This window comes from Diplotaxodon limnothrissa, linkage group LG19 (genome assembly GCF_057381915.1).
Source record: "Diplotaxodon limnothrissa isolate DT_005_m linkage group LG19, D_limnothrissa_male_GT1.1, whole genome shotgun sequence".
NCBI lineage: Eukaryota > Metazoa > Chordata > Actinopteri > Cichliformes > Cichlidae > Diplotaxodon > Diplotaxodon limnothrissa.
The window spans coordinates 21042258-21067021 of record NC_140614.1 but is presented as its reverse complement, the minus strand read 5'-3'; the positions used below and the strand labels follow the sequence as shown (position 1 = coordinate 21067021).

Genomic DNA, 24764 nt, shown 5'->3' with positions numbered 1-24764 from the left:
GTCCCTTCCTGCAGCTCGGTCCCAGCACGTGTCAGTCTATCAGTCCTCCTGCACGGCGTCCGTCCGCAACACACGGAGCAGCTGGAGCTCACCACAATCACCAGAACATCGCCTTTTGTCGTGCTAAGCCCACACCCTGGCCAACATGCATTGCAATTTCGCGAACTGTGGAGTGAAAAGACGTGAAGCGTACGCGGAGCCTCGGAGGAATCCAAAACTGCGTTCCTTCACAAGCGTCCGCGTCCCGCACGGCGATCCTGCATGACAAAGGGAAAAATCTTAAATGTACACGCACGCTGCATCTAATGCCACCACATCAGTTTCATCACTCCACACAGCTGCCATCTTGACCATTTCACTTCCCCAAGTTCTTAATCAGCCGTGCTGTGGAGCTGCCAGTCGCTTGAGCGCTGCAGTCCAGATACCATCAAGGCGATTAGGGGACGGTTTCTTAAGGGCCTGCACCTTCTTAAAAATGTGGCTGCTGGGAAAATGCACCGAGCCTAAAAATCCGCCCAGTTAAGAGCTGAAAAATAATGATGCTGGCTGTAGTCTAGCATCCCGGACGAAGTAGCACGGTGTCCTCCGTGTGCCCAGCTGCCTGCAAACACTTCATTCAATCTGCTGCTGCGGTTGGCGCAAACGCTCAGAGCCCAGGAGAAGAGGGTTAAAAAAGGAAAAAAGCGATCCTGCCCCCTGGACTGCACTGAAATTAAAGCGACAGTGTAGAGATGTCCGCTCGCCAATGACATCACCTCTAATGTGACCATCGGAGAGTATCCAGTGCGCAAAAATTAACGGTAAAACTGGATTTTATTCACTTGAATATTAAACGAAAAAAAAAAAAAAAAAGGGAGCAACAATGTTTACATAAAAATCAGGAATGCAGGGGAAATAACTGGATGTCAGAATATATAGGTCATCTTTAAAAAAATACAACCAACCCAAACTAACCTGAAAAACTGACTGTACCGTTTAAGTTGATAAATATGTGCATTTTACCCAAATATGCCTTTAAGTTCCTCCCACACTGCCAGGAATACAGTCCTAATATACTCGACTGGCATTAAAAACATTTAAGCCAAAGCAAAAACCTATACATTTCCACCAAAAAGGTAAAAGTATAGAATAAACAAACATGCTCCTCACAATAGGCTGTTGTTTTTGTCCCCTACTCAGATATGCAGTTTCTAAACATGTCATTTTCCTATCTGAAACCAGAGCTAGATAGTCAGGTCCTGACAGCAACCGTTTACGGAAATTTGGTGGTTATACTGACCTGAAGAATGTCAGCTGCACACCTACCCACACAGCCTCTGATGTTTTTCCAGGTCAAAGATTGTTATTTGATACCCGATCTTTGATAGCCAATACAGATTTAAATCTGAGTTAACACAAAAAAACAAAAACAAAAAAAACCCACAACCAACCCCACACAGATTTTGAATGGACCCACTATTTAAAACAAAAACACCCCAGCAGTGTACAGAAAATGGAACTGAAGAGGTAAAAATATTTATAAATTCCTTTTCACTGGAGTACATTTCTAGATATCGACCTTGGTATTTGTTGCAGACACTTCACAATAGCAAAACCACCAAAATTATTTTTAAAACCTGCCTAAAGGGAGAGTTTCCCCAACGTCAGAAACTATTCAACTCTTAAGCCATATTGCCAAAATGAATCTAAAAGCCAATAAAGTAATCAAACACTTGTGTTTGCATAAATATCTAGTCAGCTAATCACATGGCAGCAACTCAGTACATTTACACGTGTAGATATGATTAAGACAACCTTAGGTAGTTCAAACCAAATATCTGGATGGAGTAGAAAGGTCATTTAGGTGACTTTGAACATGATATAGTTGATGGTACCAGATGTGGTGGTACCATTTCAGAAACTGCTGATCTAGATTTTCCCACACCACCATCTCAGGAGATTACAGAATGATGGTCCAAAAAGAGAATATCTGTAGTCCACAGCAGCTCTCTGGGTGATGGGATCTTGCTGGTGCTTAGAGTTGATAAAAGGCAACAGTAACTTAAATAACCACTCAAAGGTATACAAAAGAGCATCTATTCTGCACGTTGTCCTTCAAACTTTGAAGAAGACGGGGTATAGCAGCAGAAGAGCATACTGCTTGACACTCCTGTCAGAACAGAGAACTGAGGCTACACTTCCCATGGGCTCAGTAAAAGTGGACGACAGAAGATTGGAAAAAAGTGGGCGAGTACTTGAAACACTTTCAGATTCTCCGCTTATCTCTTACATTATACTGTGACAGAGCAGTATAATACAAATATAGATGATTATGATATTTATTTTTAAAACATGTTTATTTGTTGATTTGCAATTGCTAAAGCAACAGTAGTTCACTTGCTATCTAAGCTATGTGTTAGCATTCTGTGACAGTTTAAGTAATTAATGCAGTTAAAGCAAATTCACAATGATAAATTGCTAAATTATTTTATTATGTTGCAGGTTCAGGGTTTTGCTTTTCCTTACTTACCACAGTTTTCCTCTCCTTGCCCTCCATACCGGTCAAGTGTGTTAAAATTCGCCCCGTATGTCCTGACTTTTATAGTGCAGGTGATGTCATTTTGAACCTTGCTGGGCAAAACCAAGTGGAGGGCTTTTCTTGTGTGGGAATGTTTTCTGTTGTTTGTTTAATGGATTATGGAACAAATTGTTGAAAGAATTTGTCCATATAGGAAAGAGTTTATCAATGTTAATGCACTAATGCTGGGCTAGTGAGCGGTGTGTGATCTTCATATGTTCATGTTGGTTGCCATGTTTACCCGCCTGAGGTATTGGTACTGGCCAGACCAATTAGACGCGAAAACAGCCCTATATATAATCAGTCAACATTAGCTTTAGAAGAAGATAGGTGCTATTTCCTGCTTAGATTATGTAGCTTTTGTTAGAGTTAATTTGGGGCACCAAAAATTAAATTTAGGCCCAAGTTTCACATGTGACAGAGAGCTGTAAATTACTTGCTTCAGGGAACTCAAAATGTTTGCTGGTGGTGTAATGGTTCCATTTTGGCACACTTTGGTCCCTTGTAACAAATGAGCACAATGTACCCATCTTATGATGCTCAAATTATCTCAAACTGGTTTCTTGATCATGACAGTGATGTTCACTGCACTCCCCAGTCACCAGATCTCAATCCAATAGAGCACTTTGGGATGTGATGGAATTGCATATTCATATTATGAATGTGCACCCAAGAAATCAGCAACTGTGTGATTGTATCATGTCAAAATCTCTGAGGGACGTTTCCAGCACCTTGTTTAATTAATGTCACAGGGGGTCCAACCCAGTACTAGCAAGATGCACCGAATAAAGTTGTTTCCAGTATATTTAAACAGAATAACATGACACAATGAAACTGTGTTTGAATGACTCACTGTACAATACTTTTTCATATGAGCATTAAATCTTATCAGGAGTATTGCTATTGCTAACCTCACTGTCACGTTCAAAATGAATCAGTGAAATGCTGATTAAAAAAAGGACATGAGATCTAATTTATGCAGAAAAACTGTGCTTGCATTGGTAACGCTTATGTTTGTACAGGAGATATACTCATGTAGTTTTTTTTTCTTCTCACTTTCACTTCCCACACAGTGCAGTCTTTGTTTCTGTAAGGCTGTGTGCATTATTGTATTTAAATAAACGGAGGATGAATGCAAGCAGAAAGCAGTTAAATATCAGCCTACGCCAACACTGAAACGGTTTCATTTGTGGGGACAGATGTACAAAGCTATTGTGCCATATAAGTAATATTCAGCTGACATGGTTTGCTTTTCTTTTTCCGTCTGGCGAATGAAGACACTGATGAAGAGTCAGATGGTGCCATTCATTCTCTGCAGCATCTGCAAAGCTTTCTGAGATAAACATTTCACATGCACAGGCTAAATAAATCACAACTCGAATAAACACACGGCTGCAAATCTCCAAACCAGTCTGCTGCCATTGTATTTAGATGTGTTAAGATCATATACAATTCATTTCATTTTCAAACCGTAGTGTATCTTAAAATAGATCCAATTAAAATGTCCCTTAAATCTTCATCAAAGTCCTTTTGGATTACTTTTCCAAAAGTCGTCCAGCTGATTTCCCACACATCAAAAAAAAAGTGAAGTTGGACCTCAAAAATGTCACCAAGTTAAAAGCAATAACTCAAAGTTCATCTTATAAATCCTCCTTAAAGTGCAATGTCGCAATAAAATGATTAGATAAGAATAAATACTCTGCACTACAATTGCACACACGCACAGAGATGAGGAGTTCCACTGGGTTTGTGCTGCATAAGATGATGATGATGAGGAGGAGTGTTCAGTTCTGGGCTGTTACAGGCAGCGAGGAGTGCAGATTAAGGCGCACCAAGTTTGGTAACACTGTTTCCTTTCTAAATGTTACGCCTGTGATTTCATGCTTCTGTCCCCCTCCAGCCAATATTCTTCTGTCTGCATCTCTGTGAGTCGGGACACGGTCCTCTGGAAGGCAAATTTTTCCTCTTCGCCGCTGAAGATGGACAGACTGCTGGCTTCTTCCTGTTAGACATTGGACATGTTACAGTTTACTTACACACGACTTTGGGGCAAAAAAAGCCATTAATCAAATGGTGGCAGTCTAATAAAACGATACAACCTCCTCACTCTCAGATCTTTCATCTTTACATGTTCAGACAGATTATTCTATTTTTACACTCGTTCAGTGTTGTATTTATGGGTTTAATAGTTTCCAAATTAGATGTTCCAAAAGTAAAAATTGGATTTTCATGAAGTGGAAAATAAAATCTGTGGAACCACTAACTTGAATAGATAAATTTTAAGTTAGTATTTCTATTTTGGTAAAAATTATTTCTATGGTAACATGCTTCATCTCTCTTCTGACACAGGAAACAAAACAACCTGTAGCCTTAAATGCTTTTAATTCTTGACTAAGCTACTTAACTTTTACAAACCTAAAGTTAAGTTTGCAAATCTCATAAACCAGCATTTTAGTCACAATAGAGCAAACCAACCATATCAAAGGTTTAAACAATGAAAACGTTCAGTGTGAAGAAAAAAAGAACTCATTTTGAATCTGAAGCGACGGCACCATGTTTATCACTGTGTAGCAATCTCTCTTCTTTTAACAACAGTTTGCAAACATCTGGGAACCGAGGAGTCCAGCAGGCTTTTGGGAGAGATATGTTGTCTTATATGCGATGTGAGCTTTTGGTCCTTGTGGGCAAGCATTGTGTTGCTGAAATAGCCGAGACTTTGTTTAGATGGGAGCACATGCCTTTAGGCCCTGAAGATCACAAACATCCAACATTGATACAAAACTGTACCATCAACCCCCAAACGGTCATTGCACATGGCTGCCCCTCCCTCAGCCTGGTTTTTCCTTCCCACTGTCACCAAGGGGGTTCACTTGATTGTTGGGGTTTTCTATGTATTACGGTAGGGTCTTTATAATATAAAGCGCTTGGTGGCTGCTGTTGCGATTTGGTGCTATAAAAATAAAACTGAATTGAGCTGATTTTTAGCCTCGTCTCTTACACATGGACCTTCAATTTTACATTCAAGGTCATTATTCTGAATTTTTCTACAATTTGTGGGTTTTTTTTGCAGATCTCTGCCGATCTTTACTTTTGAGAAACAGCCTTTCTAACACGCACTGTTTATACTCAGTCATGTTACTGACGTGTTGCTAATAAACATAATTAGCTGCAAATGTTCCTTCCAGCGTTCTTTTTAGTATCGCTCACTTTTACAGCCTTTTGTCATCCCCGTGGCAACCTGTTTGAGACATGCTGCTGCCATAAAATTCAACATGAGGTAATAATTTTAAGGAAATAATAAAATGTGTCAGTTTAAACATTTTAAAGTTTTATGTTTTACTGTGAATACGATTTGGGTTTATGAGATTTGCAAATTCTGTTTTAAATGGCATTTCACACAAAAATGTACACATTAATTTCCACTATTTTATGTTACTAATACACTTCAAGGATGGACTTGTATTTTTTCTAATAAAAAAAGGAAGAAGGAAGGAACAAACTGATATACTGGTTAAAATGATTCTTACAGTTTACACAGTATGTGCTGACTTACTTTTAGCTGTGTGCTCTGGGTTTCATTTACTGTCAGCCGTAGGCCACAGAGGCCTTAATCATCTGTGTTTACCACCAAAATTACCCAAATCTGGTTTCTCTGTGGAAACAGAGTCACCGCTTACCCTTTTCAGCCCCAGGTCATCCATCAGGATGTGGCCCTCGTCGTGGCTGTGATCCCCATCTTGTACAAAAATATCCTCCAGCGGGTGATCTGCGAGGATCACCACACGTACCTGAAACGAGACAAATTTAGTGTTAAATTCCCGTGTTTGGTGTTTTAGCGCAGATTTAATGTGCATACAAACAAATGAAGGAATCGTACCTTGTGTTCATAGAGGGCATCCACAAGCGTAATGAGCCGCCTGGCTTGAGTTTTTTTGTTCACGGTCAGCAAAGGAATGTGTCGAATGAAGACTGTGTCAAACAGCCTGGATATCTCTAGGTAGTCACTCGCTCCTAAAGGCTGGAACATTTATATTCAAACATATGTATGAGGTGTCCACAAGCAAGACTTCCCGCACTGGTTTGAGTCATTTTTTCATTTCCATAAGTTTTTCACCAAACTACACTTTGCATAAAATGTTTACTAGAAACTTCAGACTCTGCTGCTTTGTATTAGTCATTTTCTTTCTCTTGAGCATAAGCAGAACCAAAAGCGAGTCAGTCGTTTAAACAGACCCCTTTCATTTCCCATCATTGTGAAGGAAACCAACTAGATTAAAATGCAGGGAGAGGTACATAAAATAAAATACATCTGAATTTATTTGATGTGACGTTAAAGCAATAAAAACTGGTGCAGTAAACATCTGATAACAAGTGTTCGAGGGCTTTGCAGCAGGACTTTGTCATCAGTATGCAGAAAACCAGTCATACTGCAACTCTGAAAACACACATCTGCACGTTTTTACTAGCAATGGGAAACTAGTAGCTCAAGATTGTGGCGAGTGGTTTGCAAATTTGAAGGAAAAAAACAAAACAAAAAATACTGCACTCTTGTGGTTGAGCATACCATTGATTTCCCTTTTTAATAATAGACTTCTGATACAAAGTCAAAACAAGCCCAATTTGTGCCATAAAATAAAGCAAACTACTTTTTCTCCCATATTAAACCTGCCATACCACATAATCTAAAAATAAAAGATGACAAACAGTAATTATAACATATGATCCATCACACAGTGTGTCTGTAAAAGAGACTCACTCTATCACAAAGCTCCTCAAACGTACAGTCTGCGATGGTCCCGCACGCTTTGTTCAGACGGACTTTTCTGTTGTGGACGTTCAGAACTCTTGGTCGTGTTACTGCAGAAAACATTATGTTCAGCACTTTATATAATGAGCAGGTCATCAGTAAAATGCTGCAGTGACAGAGTGCTATTTTGAAAGCAGACTTACTGTCATTCTGTTTAAAAGCCAGCTCGTCAAACATTTTATCGAGGGTCGTTTCTGCATCAGGTTCACTGGAACTGCAACAGATGTAACAGGGAAACATTAAATAGGAAAAACAGTGCAAATCACACAAAGCAAAATCATCCCCCTGTCTTGTTTTACAGTGAGCATTTCTTACAGGAAGTAGAGTTTTCCAGATGAGGGTCTATTCTGTTTGCGGTAGTCAATCCCAGAGTCCAGGCGAAGAGTATGGCAATATTTCTGCAGGAGGAAAACAAACATTTTACAGATAAATACTGCGATGCCACACGTGGTAGCCTCAGCAGCAGAAGATGACTTCACTTTACCTGCAACACTGCAATAAAAGGCACAAAGTTGACTCTCTGCAGGCCGTTTTTATACAAGTCTGAGGAAACAGAAAGAAAAAAACCATTGTCACATTTGCTGTTATCTGGCATACATCTAAATGGCTTTCAAAGTGTTATAGAAGACCGATTACGCTTTCTTGTTTTCTGTAATTTGTAGCCTCAAATCACATTTAAGCTTGTAAACGTGGTCAAGATGACCTGATCATGTTCAAACCAAGCGTCAGAATGAAGAAGAGGGGGGACTTAAGCGACTATGAATGTGGTGTGGTTGTTGGTGCCAGATAGGCTAGTCTATTTAAGAAACTGCTGGTCTCCTGGGATGTTCCCACACAATCATCTCTAGGGTTTACAGAGAATGGTCCAAAAAATGAGAAAATATGGCATGCGCAAATTCAGTGGGTGAAAATGCCTCATTGACTCAGAGCTGACTCAGGTCACAGGAAAGTGGCCAGATTGCTTTAATGTGACAGGAAACTCAAATAACCACTTGTTACAATGAAGGTATGGAGAAGAGCATTTCTGAGTGTTTCTATCGCCTCTGAGGAATATTTCCAGCACCTTGTTGGATCTCTACCACGAAGAATTAAAGCAGTTCTTTCCAACCTCATACTACCAAGGTGTACCTAATAAAGTGCCTGGTGGGTGTATACTCTATACTGTTACAATTTAATTCGGATATCGAGGTCACTGGATGTAAAATTAACCCCTGTGGGTTAAAACGCTCTCAGTTTCCAACAGTTTCTTTTTACTCTTGGCTCTCTGTGGTGTCAGTGTGAGCAGATACTCGTAACATCATCGATTCAGGCTCCTAACATTATGGATTTAGCCACAAAACAGCTCAGCCCACTTGCTGTCCAAACCTTGTGCTTGAAAGGGTCAGCCAGTAAGAAGAAAGCTGGCTTAAAAGGAGGGCGAAGTGAGGTAAAATGACTCGTTTTAAACAAATGATGAATGAGTAAGACAAATAACAGTTTGACATAGCATAACTGTTACAAATTTTAAATACAGTGGTCCCTCGTTTGTCGTGGGAGTTACATTCTAAAATTAACCCGCAATCGGTGAAATCCGCAAAGAAGCCAGCTTCATATTTTACAATTATTCTAGATGTTTTAAGGCTGTAAAACCCCTCACTACACACTTTATACACTTTTCTCAGACAGGCATGAAGATTTTCACACTTTTCTCTCTTGTTTAAACACCCTCAAAGTTCAAACCTTCATAGAAAAATAAGTCCAGTATTGTAGAATGAAACCAAAGATCAAACCCTGTTTTCAGGTTCAGAACATGGGAATAGAGCAGCTGCGAGAGAATTCAACATTAATGAATCAGTGGTACGGAAGTGGAGGAAGCAAGAAGGATGAGTTGAGAAAAGTTTGACTTATCTGACTGTTTGGTTTTGCCTAATGTGCCTTATATTCCAAAAAATACGGTAACGTCTACCTTCCTTAACCATGTCCAGAAGTCCTACTTTTTATGCGATGGATAGCATCTTCCTCTGCCTTTTGGGTGCTACCGCAGGCGCCTTTGACGGTGCAAAACGTTTTATCGACATTGTTGTGTTTGTTGGGGAGAAAACTTACAAACATACAGTGCAGCACGTCAGAGTCACACTGCTAGCGATCGAAGATTTATGTAAATTTGACAAGCTGAACGCATTCTGTACTGGACAGGAGACGCAGCACGAGTTTGATTGACAATAATAATAACTTTATTTATAAAGCGCTTTCAAACAAAGTGCTGTACAATTAAAGAGATAAATAAAATAAAAGTGATACATAGCAATACAGGTAAAAGACACAATACAAGTTAAAAACAGTAAACATTTAAAAACTAAAAGCCATAGAATTAAGACATTTAGGATAGGGTGAACAAATGTGTCTTCAACTTAGTTTTAAAAACCTCCACAGAGCATGCCTGCCAAATATCTTGAGGGAGGTTGGTCCACAGAAACAGGGCACGAAAAGAAAAAGCACGCTCTCCAATTGTCTGTTTTCTGGCTCTAGGAACTTTTAAAAAGGCCAGAGTCCTGAGATTGTAGAGCACGGGATGGGACATAAAGGTGTAAAAGGTCGGAGAGGTATGAAGGTGCCAGTCCGTTTAAAGCCTTGTAGGTGAGCAGCAGGACCTTAAAATCTGCTCGAACCTGACAAGGTAGCCAAAGCAGAGATCTAAGAACAGTGGTAATGTGCTCAAATTTCCCAGTTCTTGTTAAAATGCGAGCAGCTGCATTTTGCAATGGTCTACAGCCAATCAGGACGCAGAACACAATGTGCTGTAACAACAACAAAAATAAAAAGCATGCAAAATTACACAAACAAAAAAAATAAAATCAGTGAAATAGCGAGGCCGCGAAAGGTGAACCGCGTTATAGCGAGGGACCACTGTAACACAATATTTATTATTGCAGTTGTTTTTGTCAAATGATGTATGCACATGTTTTCTTTAATATGATGAATAATTTCCTGAATGTGATTATAGCTTATACATTTCTGATTACAATCCCATAGGATTGTGCTTTAAAGGCATTATTTGTTTTTTTATGTAAACCAAAGGAGTTTTAAGCCGTGTTAAGAACACATTTATAATCATATTACACTAGACATTACTTACCTACAGGCGGACGATTAGAAGTAGCCACAACAACAACACCGTTTAGAAACAGATTCTCAAAAAGCTGCTTGAGAATCATGGCGTCTGCAATATCAGTGACCTGAAATGTGGGTAAAGCACAACAACATGATTGTTACATGAGGTTACATGTTATAGAGACTAAATGTTTTTTTACAAGATGATTTAAAAGTACCTGAAACTCATCGAAGCACAACAGACAAGCCTCCTCACTGATTTCCTCTGCAACCGGAGCAATGGGATCATAAGACTTGGCCATTTTTCCTGCTTTCCTTTTTGGCATACTCTGTTTCAGCCGATGAATCCCTGTAGATTGAAAAGATAAATGCAGTTACTGTTAATCGTAAGTCTGTAAGAAGAGACAAATACAGATCCCAGAAAAACCAAGTGGAAAATGCAAACTACCACATTCTTACAATATTATAATATTAAATATTTTATGTATAATAAGCATGCAATAGGGTTAGGGTAACATATAGGGTAACATATATTGTTTTGCACAAGACTCTTTCTCTTCTATATGGCTTTCTGCACAGGATATTGGAAAAAGTTGCCATTATTAAATAATTGTTTCTGCACAACTTTCTCTCACATCGTTGTGCAGGAATTTTGCGCCCTCCTCTTTACAACATACGTTTCGTTCATTGAGGTTTGTGGGGTTTTTTGTTCATTCCCAACCCTCTTAATGTCCCACCACAATATTTCAGTTAGCGTGAGGTCTGGATCATTACAACACTGATTCTTGTCTTCTTCAGCTGTTCTGTTGTAGGTTTCCTGGTGTTCTTGGGATCGCTTGTTCTTGGTCCAGTTTGGACCGAGCTTTAGCTGTTGGACAGATGGCCTCACATTTGACTCTAAAAGGCTTTGTTATAAAGATGAATTCACGGTCAGCTCAATGAGCACAGTGCCCAGGTCCTGTGGCTGCAAAGCAAGCCCAAATAATCACCCCTCCACCGCTGTGTTTACAGTTGTTATGAGGTGTTTGTGCTCATATGCTGAGTTTAATTTGCTACTTACCCTCTTAATTGCTATGGAAGCAGTAAGGCTGTACTTAGAGTCCTCTTAAATCTTTCGTTTCACATGACTGTATGTGAAGTACTGCTTAAACTGGAGGAAATACTACAGTATTTCAAAGGTAAATGTTTTGAATCTCCACAAATCAAATCACAGAGAAATAAATTTAAAAAACAAAACTGTGTCTCATGCTAGAGCTTTTACCATTAGTGACAAGTGGATTTTCGTAAATACACAAAAATCCTTACACAGCTACGTTTAAGTGGCAGGAGTGGCACGATATATCCAAATGGATTATGTACTGATGTAGAAAAAAATATATATTTGCAATCTTCTTTAACGGCACAGATACAAGAGACTTGATTTATCTGGAACAAAACTCCAGTATTTCTTTTTGCCAATAAAACAAACACACCTTATCTTCCCCCACATGTTCACTAGAAGCAGAGAAAGTCCAAAGTTGCATTGATAAACACAGCTCACCCCCCCTTTTTCTCTTAAATGCAGCTTAACTAACAACTGTACTCACTTTTATGCACGTCTAACATAAAACCATGGAAATGAACCCTCTTTTTGTTCTCAGTCTCCACATATGAATAAAACATGTCCATGACCATCGTTTTCCCCGTGCCTGAAACAAACGAACAAAACAAAAAGATCTTCTGAGTTTGGAAAAAATCTTAATTTCATTACATTGAGATATGCAATTCTGTGAGTTCCATGGCTTACCAACATCACCGTAGATGTAGTAACCTTTGGGAGGCTTTGGTTTTGTGAAAAACTAAAAGATGCAGAGACAAGTAAAAATGAGCAAAAATCATCATTATAAACTAATATAGACAAATAGATGGCAAATTATTTAGGAATCTTTCACTAATTCCTTTTTTTAAAGTGTGACCTGAACAAAGCATGCCCAACACACAGGCTTTTTTTTTGAAGGAATCACACCCAGTAAGAGCGCAAGTTATGTCAACAAAGCCTACAGCTGATGAGACTGAGTGAGAAGATAAGAGAAACACTGTAGAGTCAAATTTTAAAAAGGCATGCTGCTGAAATTATCAGCAAAGAAGATAAAGCATGAAAGAGAGCCGCTCTTACGTTCCTCAGATTTATGTCACACAGTGGTAACCTAACGAATGTGAAAAACAGAGCACAGGCAGGGTGGAGTGTGTTGACAGGATGGACAAGCTGGACTAGAAAGAGTACATCAGAGGGGCAGCTCAGGTTGAGCAGTTTGGAGACAAAGTTAGAGAGGAGAGGCTGAGATATTTTGGACATTTGCAGAGGAGGGACAGTGGATATATGGGATGAAGGATGTTGAATATGGAGTTTTAAGGCAGGGGGAAAAGAGGATGACCACAGAAAAGATTCATGGATGCAGAGGGTTGGTGTGACAGAAGAAGATACTAGGAGCAGGGTGAGATTTAGGCAGATGATCTGCTCTGGCAACCTCTAACTGGAGGAGCAACAGAAGAAGATGAAGACAAAGTAGTAAACTGAAAAACCACGTTTCACAAGTCATCATTAACACTGGACTTTCTGTGTTAATGTTTTTGAATGTGAAACGGTCACATGTAGAGCAGCACAGTGGTGTAACTGTTAGCACTGTTGTACCCTGGGGCCTTTTCAGTTTAATGCATAGTTATTTATATTGCACCAAATCAAAAGAGCAGTCACCTCAAGGCACATATTACATAGTAAGACACAGTTTTCATGTGCTCAAACGGCTTCTCTCCGGGTACACCAGTGTCAAGTGGGACTGGCTCCAGTGCCTGAATTGAATAAGCAGAAAATGGATGGATGGATGGATGGACAGGAAATAGGGAAAATATATCAAATTTATGGTAGGTAACATGGCCAAAGGGACCCCTGTATATATAATCCATCCATCCTCTTTCACTTATCCAATTCAGGGTTGTGGCCAACCCCAGCTGCCATAGTTGAGCACAGGGCTAACACATGTGAGCTACCACTCACATGCACACCTATGAACAATTTAGAATTACTGGTTAACCTAACCCCGCTAGGAAGCCGAAGTACCCAGAGAAAAGATACACAGACACGGGGAGAACATGCAAACCCCACACAGAAACGCTCTGGCAAGATGGTGGATTCAAAGCCAGGACCTTCTTGCTGTGAGGCAACAGTGCTAACCCTCCCTCCACTACAGCCACCTACCTGAGTACCTTAGGTCTGAATACCTAAGTATCCTTATGCAAGATGCCCCATTCATTGGAGTGTGAATGCTACACAATAACAGCATTTTATTACTCCAAAACCTTTGTGATACTCTGTGATGCAAAAACACTTCATAATTTGGATAATAACTAAGTTAAAGGCTGAGTAAAGTTGGACAAATGTAAAGATTAATCTCTAATATTGCCAACATTGTAAACCACGTTGCTCTGCACTAATATTCACTTAATATTATTATATTAATAATAATAACAACATAAGTTGGGGCATGCTTCTACATACCCTGGAGAAGACAGATGTCGGGGTGTTGCTGTATCCTCTCAGAGTTTTGTGCAGCTCGTCCAGTTTCTGCATCACCGCTTTCTGGTGCTCATCCTCCCGCAGCGTCCCATCTCTGATCAGCCCGGTGTAGTGATCCAGGGGGCCGCTGAAGCCGGCGGCGCTAACACCGCTCTCCTCCTCCGCCTGCCGGACTTTCACAGAGTAGCCTTAAAAACCGTAACAACACGCACGTTACCGATAAGTTAGCTCTCCGCAAAGCTTTTAGACCACTACGACAACGATTTTTGGGTGATTCGGACAGTAACGATAACGTTGCTCTGGTGGGCGAATAGGAAGAATTAGCGGGTAACGACTCTGACAGCTCAAAGGGCAGGAAAAACCGACAAGCATAACAAGGTAAGTTTGAACAAAACCTCAAAAATATGCATTATGCCAGGTTAACGTGGAAAAGCGTACACTAACTAATTATGTTAAGTAAAAGTAGGACAAGGTTATGATTAGAGCCGCGGACGGTTACTTTAAACAGTCTAAACTGACTGAAAACAAACCTCACCTCTTCTGTGGAACTCGCTGAGAGATTTCAGCAGCTTTCCGGAGGAATGTTGCTCTTTAAAAAGAAGCCTTAAGCCCAAAGAAGCTGAGGGTGACATCTTCATAGACAGCGGTACGCGCGCCGCCATCTTGGATTCAAATTCTGTCAATCAAACTTTATTAGCAATGACATTTTCAGTCGTTTTTCGGCCAACAGGAGGCGACAATTCACCATGCCAGATTATTTAACAGCACCTTTCATTATATACTGTCCGTATAAAAATAAATACGAAAAACGTAAGTAAAATAATATTGCATTTTAATTATGCGTAGTAAATGTGCTATTGCATCCTAAAAATACATTTTCAAAGGCTATATTATTATTGCGTGTTGCCACTTCATAATGTTATACACTTAATACATCTCTGGGGTTTCGGCTAGTAGTCAGGCAAAAGAAGACCTCTAAAAGCATCACTTTCAGCTCTGGGAAATTGTGTGTTGTTCGGTATAATTACTTAATTTAAAAATGTATTGCTAGATAATTTCTTGAATAATTAAAAAAAACTAATTTGCCTAAATCTCACGCTGCACGCACACCTGATTTGTCCTCTGTGACTGTAATATCAAGTGCAGCAGTATCATTGACTTCACTGTATGATTGCAGGGGGTAAATTAATGCCAGATATAGTCTTTCTTCGCCCACCCGGAGTAAAAAAAAAAGGGGAAAAAAGCGTTTATTCAAATTAATGAGTAATACATTTGAAACACAAAATGATAAAACATGCGATCTTCACAGCAAAAATCCACATGGAATTCTTCATATTTTCACAATAAGATTTTAATGTTAACATGATTATTTTGGACAGCAGCTATTTATTTTATTCACTGTAACATATCACAAAAAAAATTTCCTGCAGCTCCAGCAGCTCCCTGGTGTTGTTTTTACAAACAGAAAGCCCAAATATATTCAGCGTGCTCTCATGCATAACAAAGAAAAGCCCTGATTCCTCTCATCTGGAAAGCTCGAAGCAGGAATTTTTAAAACATTTTTTTATAATCTGGGTCATTTTTACTTAAGAACATGACTAAGATGATCATTTTGATAGACGTTATAGGTTGATGAATTTATCAACAATTCACCAAAGATCTAAATATAATTTAAGTATAAACCATTTAAAAGCTCACAATAACGCTGAAACAAAAACAAAAAAAGAAAAAAAGAATCGTGTTAAAAATAAATAAATAAATAACAGATATTTAATTTTTATATCAACTGACAGATGCAAATCTGTCTTGGGTCTAATTGTGCCTCCGAAGCACTGAGCCTGAGTTGCAGACAAAACATGGCAGACAACTGTCAGGGCTTACAGGCTTGTTGCCATGACAACAGAGGAGCACTTCTCCCTCTCTCTCCGTCTCTCTGTCTCTTTAATGCACACACACACTGTCACTCGCTCTCTGTCTGTCTCTGTTGCACACACACACACACACACACACACACACACACACACACACACACACACACACACACACACACACACAAGCACACAGACATATATACAGTATTACAGTGGAATCCGCCTTGCTCTGAGATCTGTGCTCTGCTACTGGTAGCAGAAGAAAATATAGGAACCACAGCACGGAGCATAGGGATACTCCACATCTTCACATCTGCTTTGGATGGTGAGTGCCTGCTAACCGGTTATTGTTTGTTTACATGCTGCATCCTTTCACAAATCTCTTCAAAATACATTTGGAGGCATTGCAAATGGCTTCTTTCCGGTTAGTTGTGCTGCTGCTGGGGGGGGGGGGGGTTATTTCTTTTATTTAGTAGCTGCTTCTTGTTTCCTTTCTCTTATTTTAAGAATAGGCTGGAAGCTGTCATGATAATGGTAATTCATAGCTGGGTAGCCATGGTGAAGTCAATTTCCCCCCCTCCCTCTGCCACTGCTGAATGCATTAGTCTAATGAGATGTCTGCAGCCTGTGTGCCCAGGAGCAGCAGCACAGCAGCAGCAGCAGCAGCAGCAGCAGCAGCAGCAGCAGCGGTGTGTTAACCAAAGGGAGACTAAGGGGGGCAAAAAAGCAAGATGGCTTTTCCTGCACTGCATGGGATTTAACTTTGTAGTTGCCTTTAGGCTCCTGGGACTTAAAACAAAAGGTTGTGGGCTTTCACAATAGAAGATAGCAGGTAATAGTCACCCCTCCCTCTCTCAGGTTTATTAGTGTGTTACGAGTGCAGGATGGAGGTGCTGTTTCCACCACGGCACATGCATGGCTGCCTTTGTGTGTTGTTTGATTATTATGGTGCTCAGCTGAATGCTGTTTCTCTCAGCACATTGCTCGGCTGAGTTTTCTGCAGGCTCCTAGTGTTTGGATGTTACTGTTGGTACACCTTTGCCAATTGCGTCTGCTTCCTCTGAATTCATGCTAATGCTGCACTCTAGTATGCAGCGGCTACAGAGGAGTATTGATGTGCAACTAAAGTGCATGTTTTCAATGCGTTGCCCTTGCCCTTGTTTGAGCTCACTCATTGTTTCCTTTGTGTCCAGCTACAAATGAGCGTACCTGCAGTGACGGCACAGAAATCAGACGGCAACAACGGTGAGATGCAATCAGCTGCAGTGGCTCCCTCCTTCATTCCCAGCCAGGCGGGGAAGATACCGGGCAGGAAGAGAGGGAGACCTCCGCTCCGCAATGTCGCCAAGATGGATTTTCCTAATCGCTACCCTGAATCGCTCCCTCCACTCAAAGTGCCCAAGAAGAGGGGGAGAAAGCCGGGCTTCAAGGTCAGCCAGATGGGAAAGGGGAAGGGGGGCTGGTGGATGAGTTGTAGTGTGTGTGGGTGCAGTGTGTTTAAAAATACATGTGTACACAGACAGGGAGACTCCATGCCCTTCAGATTTTGTGGGATCCCAGCATAAACAGAGTTGGAGTTAACATCTGTGAGGCTTTGTTCTGTTGTGTTATGGAATTATTTTTTAGCCTAAAGAGGACATTATTATCAGCACATTTGTTTTCTTTTCATACAGGCCAAAGCATGAAAACTACAGTGTTAAACAATCCTAACCCTCCCTGCATGATTTAGTGTGCATAAATAAATGATATTTCCAAAACAGACATAGCAATACAAAACCCCCTTCTTCCTCTCCAGCTCAAACCCAGGATGGTGATGACACCACTGGCTATTTCTCCACCCAGCAGCACCCCAGAGCCCGATATGAGCTCCATTCCTCAGGATGCTGCCACCATCCCCCACTCTGCCACGCCCCAGGTGCTCACAGGTAAAATACAATACACTGTTAATCCCACTTAAGAAGCTTTAAAGTGCTTCTCTGTTAGCTTAAAGACAAAAAAGCATATGATCTCTTTTTTCCCCTTATGTTTTTCTGCTATTTCTCCTTTCCTTCATTTTCCTCATTTGTGTTTTCCAGTCTGTATCTACATCAACAAGCAGGCGAACACTGGGCCCAACCTGGACAGGAAGAAGATCCAACAGCTTCCCGATCACTTTGGGCCCGACAGACCCTCTGTGGTGCTTCAGCAGGCCGTTCAGGGCTGCATTGACAGTGCTTTCCAGCAGAAAACGGTGTTCACTCTCCTCACGCAAGGCTACGGAGGAGAAAAAATATCAGGTGTTGTACAAAGACCCCCTTCAGGTGTTGTTATCTGTTTGTTTAATAGCTTCTTTAGCACACTCCCTAAGGTGTTACTGGGAGAGAAAAAAATATTAAAGGTTTCATTGTCTGACTTATAAGAAACTTTTGTCTAAGCTGCATTTCAAGTGGTCTTCTGTTTTGCTCTTCCAGCCACATTTGATGGGAAGCAGCATCTTCTGAGCCTCCCCGTGGTGAACAGCATCGACTATGTGCTTCGTTTTCTGAAGAAGCTCTGTCGCAGCTTGCACTGTGAAAACCTTTTCAGTGATCAGCCCATTACACAGCACAGCGGTGGCTCCTACCAGTCAGATGGTACTTCCAAATTAAGTTCTTGAACTAATATAAACAAATACTTTGAATCTGTGGGGGATTTTTATCACTAACAGAAGTCTCCATCATTTCTTTAGCTGAAACATCAATGGCTGATGACTACCATTTAGACCAGTCAGATGGCAAACGCTACTCCGTTGACCCTGGCGATTCCGCTTTCAGCTCCATAAGTTCGTCCTACTCACCAAAGTCCACCTACGGGTTTCGCTCTTCACAGCAGTTCTCTAATGGCTCAGCCTCCATGTGCAGGCAGTCATCCACCAGCCCAAACGCGTTCCCGGAGAGCAACAGGACAGGTATGACACCATCAAGAGATAAATCAAGCATTGATGCGGCCTTTATTTTTCTGAGATACAAAAGTAACTCTCCATCTTTCATTTGTTCTTTCTTGAGGTTATAATGTGTCTTCAGAATCGCAGGAGTCCAAGGCTCCGCCCAATAAAGACCCATCCACCTGGTCTGTGGAAGATGTTGTATGGTTCATCAGGGATGCAGATCCCCAGGCTCTAGGTCCTCACGCAGATGTCTTTAGGAAACATGTAAGTGTTATGCTGCTGATTTACCTGGCTAGACTAAACCTCAGGTCCTCACTGAGTTTCACACCATCTTCCTCTGCCTTTCACAGGAGATAGATGGAAATGCTTTGTTACTCTTAAAGAGCGACATGATCATGAAGTACCTCGGACTCAAGCTGGGGCCGGCCTTGAAGCTTTGCTACCACATCGACAAGCTTAAGCAGACTAAGTTCTGAAAACTGACTACAGTTTGTTAACCTCTTAAATCCAGCAGGATATTTGAGGAAGGTCACATCTGGGGAAGGCAGGTCTGTTAGCCAATGGGAAGAAAGTAGAGTCATGAGGTGTGCCACTTCATTTAGAGTTCCCGGAAGTCAGGTGCATCTGTTCCTTATCTGCCCCAAAAGTACAAAAGCAAATCAGTTATATGAACTACTGAATAACTATATTGTTTCAGTCTTTCATTTATCTCTATCATAAAGGTATTTGTTGGTAACTTTAGCACTTTAACATTAGCAAGGTCACATCACAAGACCATATCCATCTAAATTCTGTACATGTTAGGTTAACTAGTATCACAGATTAGTTTGGTTCTTACATCGTAAAAATCTGCACATATTGATTTTTTCTTTAAAGTTTCTATATCAAACATGATAATGAGCATCATTTAATAAACTTATTATTCATTTGGAGTTATTTTTATGGTCACCATATTCAGCTCAACTTAAATCTTTTAACTCCAGTTTTGGTCTCCACCACCTCCTAAAATGCTAGATGCTCCTTTTTTGTTCACTGTTGGGCTCCTAATTCTGACTGTCAGCCCTTTAGTGCTGAGCAGATGAAGTATAAATGGGTTGTTGAGAGACTCTTCACTCAAATCTGTAGTGGCAAAAAATGACGGTATGAAAAGAAGAAGCTACTTTCAGCTACTCCCTTATTCACAAAGGGTCTCCACGTGTTTGTTTTTTTACACCAGATTCCCTTCCTGACATCCTAAGGCACCTAAGGGATTTGTGTCTCCTTCCAGGATTAAACTGGGGATCTTTAAGTTGTTAGGTGACTGCGTAAACCACTGGACTATGCTATGAGATTGACCCAAAATAGCCAGACAACTAAACAATAAGCAAACACCGTGTAACGGTAAATAAAGCCAAGAGGAGTTGACGATTCAGTCGCTGCATCCATTGTGCACTACAGCCAACCACCTCATACTGATTATAAAACACGCGGGGGCAGAGAGACTCGAACATTTTGACTTTGAACTGGTGCACCTCAGACCTGGACAGCTTACTCCCTCATTGGCTTACAGAGCAGAAATTTTGCTAAGTTTCCCAGAGCTACGATTCATCCCTTCCTCTTGTCTTGTGTCTGGCATAAAGTTTGATCTAAACCCATCATATTGTGGAATACATCCTTCATACGCATTATATAACATATTTGTAATCATTAAAATCTCTTTTGTCTCACAAACCTTCATTGGCAGAACATCTGTCTGCTGCAGATTATATATACAGTATATCCGTCATCAGACAAACAATGTATAACAGAAAACACTTTATACCTTAAGAAAGTCTCATTTTGTCAAATGTCACTATCAGATCTCGTTTTCTCGTTTACCAAGCTGAAAAAACATATCTACGAGTGTATTTAAAAAAAACGGTGCATTAAAGACTACGTCGCTTTTTGATTGAGAGATTTAGAAAATCATTTTTGATACTATTTTTTCACATTACTGTATGACGAAAAAGTAATGTTCCCATTGAATTTGCCTTTCTTTTTTAATTATAATTTTCATATTAAAACAGTACAGCCTAACAAAAACAGAACAATAGCCTACACAGAAGGACAGCAGCTCTCTTGTACATACACATATAAAGAAAAGCGAGAGCTTTGTGAACGTGATATATTAATGTTTTAATATGCAAGATTGTTACACGCCGCCTATCTCCATAGCCTCTTTATGTACAGTCATAAGAACATTTTTTTTAAATTATATGTTTCTACGTTTTTATTGAGCATCAGTGTTAATACACAAGTTGTCAGAACACACGAAACACTTAAATGTTATACTGAGAAAACCCAAAAGGCCATGTAAATGGGTATATAAGATGATATTGCTTTTGTATACCACTTTTGGTGTACAGTATGCATCCTTTTTTAATCAATTAACCTTTGTAAGTGAATGCTGCTGTAAAGATATTCCATGTAAGCCATGCCTAGTGAGATCAAACTAAGCTGTTTTATTTTGAAAGTCACTATGAATAAGACTTTTAGAGAAAGCTGAGTGGATCAGTGCTCTATACCGGTGCTAAAAGTTATCAACGTATTCAACTGTTTGCTTTTGTGTTTGTGAGATGTAAAGGAAAACATATGTGTATGCTGTATTGTATGTGAGCATTAAATTAAGAAGTCAAATAACCGGAGGTGATGTTAGAGTTATTGTAACACAATATTCGAAGGGCCTGGTTGCCTTTGGCTTGTAGAACAACAGTTAGCACTATTTTTTTTTTTTTTACAGCACCCAATCATCCTGAATAGGTGGCGGTTTAAATCTGGGTCCACACATCTGAGAATTATTTTGGCTGGAAGCCTCGTCTGCTCTTCGACACACATGATTTAACAAAGGTGACCTATATCTGTGCCTCTCAAACCGGTGTACAGGGAGCTTCCAGGTTTCTCTGCAGGGCTCTCAAGGGGTCTCCGTGAATCATAAATAGGTTTACCAACTGCAGAATAGAATATTTAAAAAATATATCAGTATATAGTATATCATGTAATTCTGGTCAAATTTATACCTTATAGTTCAAAGGATTTTTCAGGTCTTTGAGACTTATATCACAGCTAATTTGGAATGAAATGACTTTTACTGTATGTAAAAGAAAATGATTTTATGGAGGGCTTTAATAATTCACTGAAGACTTTTTGACATCACAGCAGAAAAAGTAGATGTTAATAATGCAGGTAACAATGACTAAACTCCATTCAGCTGGGTCAGTTTCAAGGCCCTGGTTTTGTGCACACTGCTGGTTCTCTCTCAAGCGGTCATTACGTTCAGCGATATTATAATAAATCAAAAATAAATGCTAAAAAATATTAATCCTCATTTTCTCCTCTGCTCTGTGCATTGTAGCTATTTTTCCCTGACTTATTATCTGGTCTAAAATCTTCTAAGTAAAGACACATTTGCTCTGGAACTTGCACCATGTTTATGTCACAGGCTGTTGTAATCAGGTAAGAAGGGCCTAGATATTAAAGTGGACCTCTTATGCTAATTTCCTGCTCCATTTAAAAAAATACAAATCTCGGGCTCTGGTAGAGTAGCTTTGCATTACTCACATTTGAGAATAACCCTTCTTTGCCTGGGTACACCCACTGTCTGAAACCAGCCAGCTCCTCTCCCTTTAAGGCAACTTTCCCCCGACAGAAGGTTTGTACAGCAGCTTTGTGCTCGCATCTAGAGGGATACCTCCTGTCTTTTACACGATACACATCCAAGAATAGAAAAAAAAAGTACATGGAGAACTCTGAAGCCTAAGCTTCTAGTGCACAGGGATTATTTGAACATACACTGACCCCATTATTTAAAACTTTGGCCACATTCATGGTCAACTGAATTTGTGCTGTGTGTGAGTGGATGTGTGTCTGTGTGTGTGAGGATGTGCATAATCCCCCGCAACTCTAAAAGGAAGAAATTAAATGCCAAACCTAGACTTTTTAATCACCATGGAGACGTGAAAGGTTAGATTCACACTCACTAGCTTACATGGATGGAAGCCCCCCCCCCCCCCACCACCACCACCTTAAGAGATGGGGCAGTTTTTCACAGAAAGAGGACTGTGAGAAATTTGGAGTCGCTTCAGACTTAAAGCCACAGTCAGTATGGACAAGATGTGTTGGTTCTTTTCATACTTTTAAGACAAGCTTGACATTATTTTTGAGGAAAAGGGGAAAGAAAATGGTAATAATCGGTCTTTAATTGAATACTTCAGGATTTTGTCTCCCAAAGGTTATGAGGAAGCTTTAAAACTAAACCAAATGTCACCTTGGGGACGCATTTGAACGTACCCAAGGGAAACAGCTAGTAAGTATAGGGTAGATCGTGTGTTTAGGATCAACGTGAAGGGCTTTAAACAACAAAAGTACAAAAATATTAAAAATAATTTGTAAAAAATAATGAATTTTACACTTTAACTTGGCTTGTGGTCAAATTTTTGAAGGTGGATTTGGGGTTGGGGTGACAGGTCTTCTACAGCCTATCTATAAACTCTAAATTTTTTAATAAATGTATTTATTCTTCTCACAGATTTGTCTAAAACCATAAAAGTGAAATATTTCACAGTCGGGTTTATTTAATCCAATTTCAGATTAGTCGCAGTGAATAATTTCATCAGGGCCAAAAATGAATAGGCGATGAATCTTCCATTCTTGTGCCACGGAAACATCCAACATGTTAATTTCCTGATGATGAAATTTCAAGCTGACCATCCTCATCACGATGAAGATCCGGTAATAACGTGACAGGATCAGGCTGAACCCAAACCGAGCAGCAGCAGCAGCAACAGTGAACTTATGATCAGGCTGTGATGCACACGGGTGACGCCGCGCTCCTGTAGTCGCATAACCAAAGACTGGCGTGGGATCGGTGCCTGCTGCGCCTCATCTGGAATAACGTCGGGAAAATCCAGAAATTTCATTAGCGGGTGATTTTTTTTCTCTGAAAGAGGGCGAGCCTTGTTGAGAATAATCCCTTTTGGGCAAACGTTTTCATCGGCAGGGGGTTTTCTGTACTTTGCAGAAGCCAGAGCAGATTTATTCCGATAGAGAATCGCTAAATAATAAGGTAAGAAGTGCGTGCACTTTGAGCTATGTGCCATGTCTTAGATGTATCTCAGATTATACATGCAGGGATGGGTTCGTGTTGATATGTCGCGCATTATGTTTCATATTTTCCTTTGGTGTGAATGAATGGGGATTGAGGAGAGGGCTGGCTCTCTGGCACCTGCGCATCCTTTGAAATAAAGCATCTGCGTTCTGCCTGGAAAGAGCCAGAAAAACAGAAATAAGGCAGAGAGCGATTATTTGGTGAATTTACAAAATGTCACCAAGATTTCTGCACTTAATGGGCTTTTTTCTCTCTCGCTTTTCTCCCACCCCTCCAATGTGGCTCTGCGGCGGCACCGAGGAGGGCTGTGTTGTGTTTTAAAAATAGCTGTTTGCTTCTTGCATTTTGACATGTTTGCTGGCCCGATGCGCACGGAAGATGTCATTAGGAGCAGGATGGGGGGGATCTAATCTGAAAATACTCTCACTGCGTCGTTTCCATCGGAATGCAGCAGCGTCTCCCTCTCCAGCTCTCACAGGAGGCGGTTAGCTTTAATAGCATTAACACGGATGTCATTGCCTAAAGCGTGATATAAAACAGCATCCGATGGCAGAACGAGTCGTTCATACCTGTGGCCTGTGCGCAATGTGGCTGATATTTCTATTAAACGCCGCAGTTGCAGCGCGTCGAGCCGTTTCTCTCAGCTCAACGCTCCGTGAAACAGTTTTGTCATCTTCCTGCAAAATGTTGCTCCTCAAGGTCATTCGCTGTAGCCTATTTTAGAGATAATACCCAACATCTGTTACTGTAATTACTAATCACGCTCGCCAAGCTTGGTTCTATGACATGCAGGGGATGGACGTTAAAAGCTGTGGTTTGCAGTGATTTGGGCTGTAGCGCACATTTCTGCCGTTTGTTG

At 40.4% G+C, this 24764-nt stretch overlaps 2 protein-coding genes across 2 annotated transcripts; one reads left to right on the top strand and one right to left on the bottom strand.

Moving 5' to 3' along the window:
* Positions 1–4314: 4314 nt before the first annotated feature.
* Positions 4315–14672, bottom strand: afg1la (AFG1 like ATPase a). Its single transcript, XM_085342629.1, has 13 exons — positions 14543–14672; positions 13990–14195; positions 12241–12292; positions 12041–12142; positions 10673–10803; positions 10480–10579; positions 7849–7907; positions 7680–7762; positions 7508–7578; positions 7314–7414; positions 6435–6575; positions 6235–6345; positions 4315–4559 (listed from the first exon to the last, which is right to left on the bottom strand). Exons 1-13 carry the CDS (start codon positions 14667–14669, stop codon positions 4422–4424), a joined length of 1422 nt encoding a protein of 473 aa, XP_085198755.1. The 5' UTR covers positions 14670–14672; the 3' UTR covers positions 4315–4421.
* On the top strand, positions 14348–19259 carry LOC146612133 (sex comb on midleg-like protein 4). Its single transcript, XM_085342627.1, has 8 exons — positions 14348–14385; positions 17072–17308; positions 17674–17803; positions 17954–18154; positions 18329–18490; positions 18586–18804; positions 18902–19047; positions 19134–19259. Exons 2-8 carry the CDS (start codon positions 17078–17080, stop codon positions 19257–19259), a joined length of 1215 nt encoding a protein of 404 aa, XP_085198753.1. The 5' UTR covers positions 14348–14385; positions 17072–17077.
* Positions 19260–24764: the final 5505 nt, after the last annotated feature.